The following is an 11,194-nucleotide window of genomic DNA, read 5'->3' as shown; positions in this document are numbered from 1 at the left end:
TCTGTATTTTTAAATAATCTCAGACATGCATCTAAATTTCACTTCTGCAGATACGGTAAAAAAAAACATGCACAAACGTTCTTTTGTTTTACCATTTACTCAGAAAAGATCAAGATTTTTCCATTCACATTCCGTATCCTCCATTTAACACACTTACAAAATTGGCATTAAAAGTAGCTGTCAGTGCACATTAAGTGTTGAAAAAAACCACTTGCATGGGTGATCGCTTCGTCATTTACATTCAGAATGAAAATCAAATGATTGCATTTTAAACATATTCTGATTGAAAACAAACCACCCTAATCCAGTATTTGCTAAACCTTTCCCATGGCAACTTTAAAAATCACAAACTGAAAGAGATTCACATGAACATTACAAAACATTTAGATAACATAGCACTTTTATTTAAGAATTAATAACTCTGCATATTCTGAAGACTTTAAGAAAATTATCTGCAGTGGCCAGTGTGTGATAGGGTGGAGTCTGTGTGTGTCTAAGAGATTTAACTTTGGTGGTGGGGAACGTGCGTACATGGCGTAACTGATATTTAATGTTTTCACATAAGTTTGGGTAAGATTAAGAACAGTTTGAATTCATCTTAGATGAGTCTCCTTCTCTTGCAATCCCTCTCCATCTGGTCCACAGAGGCGAGTTTGGCTGTGGCGACACTCAGCGGCGAGACAGAGTTTAGCATGGGGTCCTCGGACGCCTGGCCGAACAGAGCCAAGAGCATGGCTACACCAAAACCTGTGGCTCGCTCCCCCTGTTGATGGTCCATATAGATGAATTATTTGTATTTCTAGAAAAAAATATGGTTTCTATCACTTACGTAATGCTCAGTATACTCACAGAATGCACAGGTGAAGCGATGTCCACATGTACCCAAATGCCTGGCCAATCAAAACCCAGATGAGATCCAATGAAAAGGCCAGCACAAGAGCTTTGCGCATTCTCACGGTCCTACAGAGATTAAAAAAACAAAACATGCATCTGATATTAAAAGAGCTTAAGCATGTCATTGTTTAAAAAGTCTCTAAACTTGCCAGTGCATTGCTCAATTCATGAAGTGCTACACTATTCAGACAGTAATTGTTATGAGTGACGTCTGTACAATAACATTTGCATGGCTCCTCTAATAAAATTCAAGTTATTCACAGGCATGAGGGAATTCTGTCATTAGACAAGCTTGAACTTTTTCTCTCACATGGTCAGTCACATGATCGAATTCCAACATGGCACTTGCAAGGGTGTCTAGATGATTTCTGTGCCAATTCTTCCTTGTAAAAATCATAGATTTGGACAGGAATTAAATTACCACATTACTTTGGTGTAAGCTCAAAAATAGTGTGTAATTTGGCCAGGAATCTTCTCAATAGTCGTGGAAGAAAAAATGGCATTTCTGATTTCAATAAAATTGCATACTAAAGCCTATTAATGTTGAAATGACCTCACTTCCCCATGTAAAACAATTACCATCTGAATTTGGCTTTAGATTTTGTATGGTGTGTGATAAGTAGGGTTGTCAATCAGTTTTTGACCAAATTTTAATCAAATTTTAAACAAATTACATATTCCGATTAATTAATGGAATAATCGCAATTAATCGCATATCAACATTTGCTGAAAAAGCCCCTGAATAAAAATAATTAAACATAAAACATAGCTATAAATAATATAATGTTAATTTATAATAATATAATTTCATATTACATTATTGTGGCAGACGAGTGATTAGATATTACAAAAAATAGCTTTAGAAGTCAATATAATGTTTGTTTTATTTCCATATCACTGAACATATGCCAAACAAGGGCCCACACTCCACAGCGATCCATTTTACAATTGACTTCATCAATCTGTCAGAGGTAGACTTAAGAGATTTTCTCACAGGATACTTTCTTGCATGGTGGTGCATCTCACTGAGGTTGTCTCACGTTTTACTGTTTTTCAGTGTCTTTAGCCATAAACCCACATTTTTAGGTAACTGTGTCAATTTAAATGTTTTTTGAAATTATAAAAAGCATGTTTCGACACCTTTGCACTCTGTTCTGTCCAGCTGTCTTTGATCAATTGTCAAGCTGTCTGTTCAGCTGCGCATTGTCTGTAGAGCTGGAGTAGCACTTACTGCCCCCTGCTGAACTTGCAGGTGCTACTTTAAGCTTGAAATTCCTTATTAGGGTGGTGTGACTGCATTCATTTTTTTAACGTGTTATGTTTATATAATAATCGCACTGACATAAAGGTGCTGTAAACGATTTTTTCATGGAAAAGTATGCAAAAAATGTTCCTATTCCCTTAAAGATATTAATGAAATAAGTGTCCTGAGATATCTCACCGGTCTATGTGACAGCCGTAGACTTTGTAAACATCAAACAAAAATGTGTCTGCGGATTGCAGACATTGACGCTTTTAACCTGTCAATCATTTTGCTCTTTCTCATTGTGTTGAATTTGAAGCGGATCATTGAGGCTATAATTCGTAATGTTTGTCAGTTGAGGGCACTATTGTGTCACTGTTGAATTTGACAGCCACAGGAACAAACAACGCTGCTCTTTTGCTCGGTTTTGGTCTCAAAATTATCTTTGGAGGGCGGGGATTTAGAATGAGGGGGTGTGGCTAATTCAACAGCTCAGTCACGTGAAAGCTTCAGAACGCAAAAATCGCTTACTGCACATTTAATGTGACAGCGTTGATAGTGATTACACTAACTTCTGCCACTTCAATGCAGCTATTGTCGTTTTAATGTTGTAGACCTGTAGTGACCATTTCAGTATAGAAATAGAAACACGCTCTCCCCTCCATTTCTTTCCCCTTTCCTCACCGCCACAGAGTTCTTCATGTCGGCCACAGCTGAGGTGAATTCACTGAAGTGAAGTTCAGGGCAGTAGACCAGAGGATGTGCCAGGTCTCCACTGCTGCGCCCCGCTCTCACACACGCTGCCTCCCACTGCTCATTGTTCGTCATCACAGCTGCATGGTATTTCCCTGTGGAGATTCCCTACAAGAGAAATCAACAGATGTAAGATGGTTTCTCTTTTCTAATTCCACAACAATGTTTTTTGACCCCAACGCAATAGACCCTTCTCACATTTCTGGGTATGCAAGTGGTATAGTGATGAATGGGTGACCATAGAAATATTATTTTTGCGCTCCCATAGCAAAAGAATAAAATCCACTACAACAACGTTTCCACAACTTGGATGGATAGATGGACGGACGGATGGGAAAAAGATGGCAAATTTACTGTGACTCCCTTAGCAGCTGTATTTAAAACCCCATCGCAGTAGTGGGGATTAGTTTTTTTTTTTTATTCCAGAGTAATATAACAAACAGAATAATGTTATTAATTTATACTAAATAATTTTTAAAAAATTACACTGCTAAGTAATAAAGAAATAATAAAAAAGGGGTCATCACAGTCTCTGTAAAGAGCACTTTAAAACCCTTTCTTAGAAAGACTAAAGCAAACACTGTTGATGACTTTAAAGCTTATGGCAAATAGATGAAAAACCAAGGTGGAAATTTTGCTTGTCTCAGTAAAATTGTTCTCATAATGTTCCAAGGGATTTTTTGGTAAGCACTCGCAGAGATCTGAGTGAGAACTGCATGACATAGACACATGTGATTTAGTGGCCACTTCTATAAACAGACCAGAGATTCCATCATATGACCATGAACACACAACTACTACAAGCAACTGAAGTCAAATTTGAACCAGTTTTTGCCAAGATCTAAAGTGCAACAGTCATAAACAGTTTAGCACACCATTAACTGAACAGTTCTCCAGTTGTCATGTTGGTGATATCATGTGACATTTTGAGTTCTCTTTTTAATCTGATAAAACACTTGATATTAGAGGTGGAACATGATGTCGGTTTTACAGATTAATCATTGTAATAGTTGCTATTTGGAACTACCGGTAATTAGCAAAAAACCTTTGCTGATAGCTGCAGATGTTTTTTTTTATATTTTTTTTCATGATTAACAATCTTTTGTTGATATTCATCCATGTTTTTTCTCACTTCAATGCAAATTTAATTATTTTGATTAGATAATCAAGTGTTCTAAATTGAAGCAAGGCCATACAAAGAAAAATGCAAATATACACTGGCAGCCAAAAGTTTGGAATAATGTACAGATTTTGCTCATATGGAAAGAAATTGGTACTTTTATTCACCAAAGTGGCATTCAACTGATCACAATGTATAGTCAGGACATTAATAAAGTGAAAAATTACTATTACAATTTGAAAAAAAAAAATAAATGTCAGAACTTCTTAAACTACTTCAAAGAGTTCTCATCAAAAAATCCTCCACGTGCAGCAATGACAGCTTTGCAGATCCTTGGCATTCTAGCTGTCAGTTTGTCCTGATACTCAGGTGACATTTCACCCCACAATTCCTGTAGCACTTGCCATAGATGTGGCTGTCTTGTCGGGCACTTCTCATGCACCTTACAGTCTAGCTGATCCCACAAATGCTCAATGGGGTTAAGATCCATAACACTCTTTTCCAATTATCTGTTGTCCAATGTCTGTGTTTCTTTGCCCACTCTAAACTTTTCTTTTTGTTTTTCTGTTTCAAAAGTGGCTTTTTCTTTGCAGTTCTTCCCATAAGGCCTGCACCCCTGAGTCTTCTCTTTACTGTTGTACATGAAACTGGTGTTGAGCTGGTAGAATTCAATGAAGCTGTCAGCTGAGGACATGTGAGGCATCTATTTCTCAAACTAGAGACTCTGATGTACTTATCCTCTTGTTTAGTTGTACATCTGGCCATCCACATCTCTTTCTGTCCTTGTTAGAGCCAGTTGTCCTTTGTGTTTGAAGACTGTAGTGTACACCTTTGTATGAAATCTTCAATTTTTTGGCAATTTAAAGCATTGTATAGCCTTCATTCCTCAAAACAATTATTGACTGACGAGTTTCTAGAGAAAGCTGTTTCTTTTTTGCCATTTTTGACCTAATATTGACCTTAACACATGCCAGTCTATTGCATACTGTGGCAACTCAAAAACAAACACAAAGACAATGTTAAGCTTCATTTAATGAACCAAATAGCTTTCAAATGTGTTTGATATAATGGCAAGTGATTTTCTAGTACCAAATTAGCAATTTAGCATGATTGGAGTGATGGCTGCTGGAAATGGCGTCTGTCTAGATTTGATCAAAAATGACTTTTTAAAATAGTGATGGTGCTGTTTTTTACATCAGTAATGTCCTGACTATACTTTATGATCAGCTGAATGCCACTCTGGTGAATAAAAGTACCACTTTCTTTTCGAAACAGCAAAATCTGTACATTATTTCAAACTTTTGGCCGCCAGTGTATGAAAATGTGCTCCATTAGCACATACATTGCGTCTCCACCTTCATATCTTGTAAATAAGAATAATAAAAAAACGTATGTGGTGAAATATCTATATAAACAAAACTCTTCATCTGGTGAATATATAGACTATTAGATTTGGTAAAAACTTAAATATAGAGCATTTTAATGGAGCCAAGTCTCCGTAAGTTCAAAATAAGGGCCCCTTGTGTGTTTTGGGCTTGTTTACAGTTAAAAGTCCCACATTCTGCACCAAATCTTCATTTTTTTCCTGATTATTATTGGGATTTTGGTTGAACAATAAACTGCATCTGGTAGCCTCTATGTCTGTGCCTGTCACAGTAAGAAACAACTAAGCATTTTCTATAAATCAATTTTAAAAACTATCAGCCGATAAATCAGTTATCAACCTTTTTCACCACTTTAGTTATCAGTATCTGCAAAATCCACTTGATCTCTATATGTGATATCATATTCTCAGTCAAAGCCTCTAAATACCTGTATGCAGGCCTCTCATGAAACATAAATCTACATTGTAATTTTATATGAATTTAATATCTTCTCTGGTTAAAAAAACAAGCAAATGCATTCAGGCTTTCAACAGCACGTCTAAAATTAACCTCAAACATGAATGTGTCAGCACATACACACCTGAGCTCCAGTCAGCGTCGCCATGTCCAGTATGATATCTGCAGACAGATCTTTGCTTGCATAAACAATACCATCAGAGAGCACCAGCCTCCCTTCAGCATCTGTGTTGTTTATCTCTACTGTCCTGAAAATAAATGACACTTGTTGTTAAAGGGATAGTTCACCCAAAAAAGAAAGTTCTATTATCATTGACTCACCCTCATGTTGTTGGAAACCCATATGACTTACTTTCCTCCATGGAGATGTTAGGCAGAATGTTAGTCTCAGTCACCATTGACTTTAATGGCATCTTTTTCCAAACAATAAAAGTGAACGGTGACTGAGGTTGTCATTCTGCCTAACATTTCCTTTTGTGTCCAGTTGTTAAACTTCACATGTCAAAACGTACTTTCCAGAGTACAGAGTGTGTATGTCGTCAGGCCGAGTGGCTATAGGTCCCACTGCATTCTCTGCCAGGCAAAAGACTGCATGAAGATTGTCTTTAAAGCCCTGAAATACACACAGCAGATTATACACTCAGTTCAATCAAGTCAATATCATATCAGCAAAAACCTAAGGACTTCTGATTTGGACATGCGCAAGTTCAGGAGAAATAAAATGTCTTTATTATTACCTGTTTAACAGTAGCTTTAAAAGCTCCTAAAACAGCAGCAGCTCCACCACAGTCTCTCTTCATTCCTGGCATTGTGGTCTAAAATGGGGGAGGGAAACAAAAATTGGTCAAGCTGAAGTCATTTCGGGTTTTTTTTTATGTTGTCCGTGTAGACTGTAGATTGTCCTTATTGTTTGTTTCTAAGTGAAAAGCGTTCTATTTTTGTACTCTAGTCTGATAGTGAGGAACGGTACTTACTTTGCCCTTGATGCTGAGACCACCTGTGTCATAAACGATGCCCTTGCCCACCCAGGCAATGGTCTGTGTGGCACCTGAGGGGGTGTGGCTAAGCACAGCCAAGGCAGGGGGGTGCTGGGCTGCTTTACCAACTCCATAGATACCTAAAACAGGAGTGATTTTACACACATAAATGCATGCATATCTATAATTAAATGTTGCCATTTAAATGTAACATTTTAAATGCTAGAAACATTTCAGCTAGAATGAGAACCACAAAATCAGCAGTACATCTACGCACTCATCTTGTGATAAGAACGCAAGCTCGTCTTTTTCATGGGTTTAAAAAAAAATTCTGCAATCTGCTGTATTTTTCAAAGCACAAATACAAGCTGTGACACATTACCCCCAAAGCCTTTTTGCTTCAGTTCCTCTCCTCTAATTATAGTTGGAGTGATGCCTAGTTCATTCCCCACAGCCTTGATTTCCTGTAAAAGTTTGTCCAATACACCATAAGCAGCAGAAACAAGAAGGAAAAGATTGTCAACAACTTTCAGTAAGATAGCTCAGAGGAGAAATGCTTGCCTCCAAGAAGTCATCAGTATTCATCTCGCTGCATGGAGTGTCTACGATTCGAGCTGCCAGACGAACTCCGTCAGCTGCATTGGTGAGACACTAAAAAAAAAAAAAAACATGCTCACATTACTATTACTAGATAATATACACATAGGATTAAGACAGTGTTTGTCATAATAGAAGCCTTTTTTTATCTACATGAGAAGCTGGTTCTTAAAGCGATAGTTCACCCAAAAATGAAAATTCTCTCATCATTTAATGACCCTCATGCCATCCCAGATGTGTATAACTTTCTTACTGCTGCAGAACACAAATGAAGACATTTAGAAGAATATCTCAGCTCTGTAGGTCCATACAGTGCAAGTGAATGGTGACCACCATTTTGAAACTCTTAAAAGCACATAAAGGCAGCATAAAATAATTCATATGACTCCAGTGGTTTAATCCATGTCTTCTGAAGTGATTTTATCGGTTTTGGGTGACAACAGACCAAAATGCATTGCAGTCTCTAGGCATGATCATGATTTCAAACACGATTACACTTCCTAATGCTTGATGTATGTGTGGAGCGCTAGATGGCGCTAGAAACTGTAATCGAGCTTGAAATCTTGATCATACCTAGAGACTGCAATTACAAGATTAACAGTGAAAAAGGAGTTTTTATTTTTAACTATCCTCACCCAAAACCGATTAGATCGCTTCAGAAGACATGGATTAAACCACTGGAGTCTTGGGGATTACCTTTATACTGCCGTTATGTGCTTTTTGGAGCTTTAAAGCTTTGGTCACCATTCACTTGCATTGTGTGGACCTGCAGAGCTGAAATATTGTTCTAAAAATCTTAATTTCCATTCAGTAGAAGAAAGAAAGTCATACACATCTGGGTTGGCATGCAAGTAAATGATGAGAGAATTTTCATTTTTCTGTGTATTATTCCTTTAATTGTAGGGGTTGTTTGCTACCTTACCTCCAGTGCGGAGACCTCCAGCGGGCCATTGTCCTGACCCATGGTGATAAACTCCACAGTGACATGTTTCTTCTCCGTCCTGCGTGAGGACGCAGAGCGGCGGGTGAACAGCGGAAAAGCTCGAGCGATGGCACACGCCGACGCAAACACATCTGACTGCTCACACACCATCTGAACAAGACAGCAGTATACTGAACATTTCTGTCACAAAATAACTTCTTTGTTTTTGGCTGAACCGATTAGATTCCACAACCTGCGAAATCAGATTTACTGTAGGTAAGAGATGAAAAAATAAATGAAAAAAATCATATCAGAATCTACATGGTATTATCTTAAACCGACTTTATTTAGAAGAAGAAAAAAAAAAAGAAAAAAAAAGTAAAACCGAAGTCTACAATCGGCTACTACTTCTAAATAAATAGCACCTATGAACAGAAAAGGTTGAAATTCGTTTCTACTCTCTTTGATGTCACAGTCCTTCTTCCTGGATGGCTGATTGAAATTAATGTAAGCTAATTCATGACATGTATTCCAATATCATGGGAAAAGCAGTGAAGAGGGACTGATTTCTTTCAATGGTTGTAAGAAAATCAGCCCAGGTGTGAAATTAGACTAACCACGATGCAGCGGTTGTTGCCAGGGGGCAGGCATGTTCGGACCAGGCGGGTGAGGAAGTGGGCAGATGACGGGCTGTTGTGCCGGCTGACTCGTGAAGGAAGGGCTGCCACTGCTGCATGATTCAAATAGAGTGGGCAGCTGTCAGTGGGGTTTGGTTTCAGAGAACCCAAAGCTGCTTGCCATATCTGAAAGCAAAACACATAATGTCTATAAATGCACTGTAAGTCGCTTTGGATAAAACTGGATCTGACAAATCCATAAATGTAAATGTATACATACAAACACAATGCACCATAAACGAAATCCTCTTTTTGTCAAGTCATCATCATACAGGTGTGTAATCTGAGAACTTGCAATGCACAATAATAGAAGGAAACGCAAACCGTCCAGAATGTCAAGTTCTAATAACGCATGAAGAACTGAGTTTACGATTAAAAGACAAAAGTTGTTACTGTCACCACTCAAAGCAGTTCCTTACCAACTGGGAATCTAGCCCAGCTAATGCATTGATCAAATCATTGATTTGCTTTAGTAAGAAGTCAAATCTTTTGAAAGTATGAGTCATGTGTTCACTTTGGCACACATTTAAAGAAAAGAGAAATACTTACACAATAATATTTTATATATATATATATATATATATATATATATATATATATATATATATATATATATTGATAACAGAATACTTTAATGGTACTCCAAAATAATCCAAAGAATTGTATTGCCATAGTAACATGGTAGTGCCATGGTAGATTTTGATATAAAAATTCAAAAAGTAATTATTTCTTTAATCAAATACTACAGCTATTCCAAAACAATTCTCACTTAACATAACAATTATATCAATCGTGGTAATCGTGTAAAAATCATTTGTAAATGCTGATTATTTCTGTTATCTCTTATTATGTCTGTTACACAACACAAGTCGGTACAGGTAGATTTCTCTGTATCATTTTTAGCCAGTGAGCTAACGTCAATGGTGTGTGTTTTCTACAGTCAGAGTTACTTTATTAACGTTACACACCTCTTTAGACACCACCGGCTGCAGCTTTCCTTTCAGCTGGGTCCAGCTGACTTGTTGGAGATTGGCGAGCTGGCCGACGATGAGGATCGGTTGGTTCTGCGGCTCTGAGTCCCTGGCAGATGCCTTGAACTCGAGCAGTACGTTCGCCATCTTCCGCCCGAATGAGACGTGTTTTACAGGGCACATGCACTTTGACCCTCACAGCTTCTGATGCTGCGCATCTCGCGAGTCCTTGTGCTGAGCGTGGAGTTTATGCATTTATTAAATCTAGATGTACTGCAAAGGAATAGTTCACCCAAAATGAAATTTCTCCCATCATATACTCACCCCCATGCTATCCCAAATGTGTGAGACTTTCTTTCTTCTGCAGAACACAAATAAAGATTTTTAGAGGAATATCTCAACTCTGTAGTTCCATTCAATTGACAACAGCAGTCTCTTTGGCGATCATGATTTCAAGCTAGATTACACTTCCTAGCGCCATCTAGCGCTCTGCGCATGCCAAGCACTAGGAAGTGTAATTGAGCTTGAAATCAAGATCGTGTCTACAGACTGCATTTGCAAGACGTACAGTGAAAAGCAGTTACATTTTGGTCTGTTGTCACCCAAAACTGCTTAGATAGCTTCAGAAGACATGGATTAACTATAGGGATAGTTCATCCAAAAATGAAAATGCTCTCATCATTTACTCACCCTCCTGCTATTCAAAATGTGTATGACTTTCTTTCTTCAGCAGAACACAAACAAAGATTTTTAGAAGAATATCTCAGCTCTGTAGGTCCTCACAATGCAAGTGAATGGTGACCAGAACTTTGAAGCTCCTAAAAGCACATAAAGGTGGCATAAAAGTAATCCATAAGACTCCAGTGGTTAAATCAATGTCTTCAGAAGTGAGAAACACCCACATTATTTACAGTTTCTTTTTTACTGTAAATCTCTACTTTCACATTCTTCTTTTGTTTTGAATTTATAGTAAAAAAGGACTTAAATATTGATCTGTTTCTCACCCACACCTAGCATATTGCTTCTGAAGACATGGATTTAACCACTGGAGTTGTATTATTTACTTTCATGCTGCCTTTGTGCCCTTTTTGGAGCTTCAAATTTCTGGCCACCATTGACTTACATTGATTGGACCAACAGAACCAAGATATTCTTCTAAAATTCTTTGTGTTCAGCAGAAGTATACAGTAAATGATGAG

The 11,194-nt window shown here is 37.7% G+C and overlaps 1 protein-coding gene across 1 annotated transcript; it reads right to left on the bottom strand.

Annotated features, from left to right (window-relative positions):
* Positions 1-96: 96 nt before the first annotated feature.
* LOC127448897 (probable aminopeptidase NPEPL1) lies at positions 97-10,178 on the bottom strand. The gene is made up of 12 exons (XM_051711831.1): positions 9,993-10,178; positions 8,965-9,150; positions 8,348-8,518; positions 7,390-7,479; positions 7,211-7,292; positions 6,826-6,968; positions 6,589-6,666; positions 6,364-6,464; positions 5,976-6,099; positions 2,822-2,998; positions 850-960; positions 97-763 (listed from the first exon to the last, which is right to left on the bottom strand). The coding sequence occupies exons 1-12, from the start codon at positions 10,176-10,178 to the stop codon at positions 599-601; spliced, it is 1,614 nt and encodes a 537-aa protein (XP_051567791.1). The 3' UTR covers positions 97-598.
* Between the last annotated feature and the right edge of the window lie 1,016 nt (positions 10,179-11,194).

Source organism: Myxocyprinus asiaticus, chromosome 12 (genome assembly GCF_019703515.2).
Source record: "Myxocyprinus asiaticus isolate MX2 ecotype Aquarium Trade chromosome 12, UBuf_Myxa_2, whole genome shotgun sequence".
In the NCBI taxonomy this organism is placed as follows: Eukaryota; Metazoa; Chordata; class Actinopteri; order Cypriniformes; family Catostomidae; genus Myxocyprinus; species Myxocyprinus asiaticus.
The sequence above is the reverse complement of the archived record's forward strand: the minus strand, read 5'-3'. Positions and strand labels throughout refer to the sequence as shown.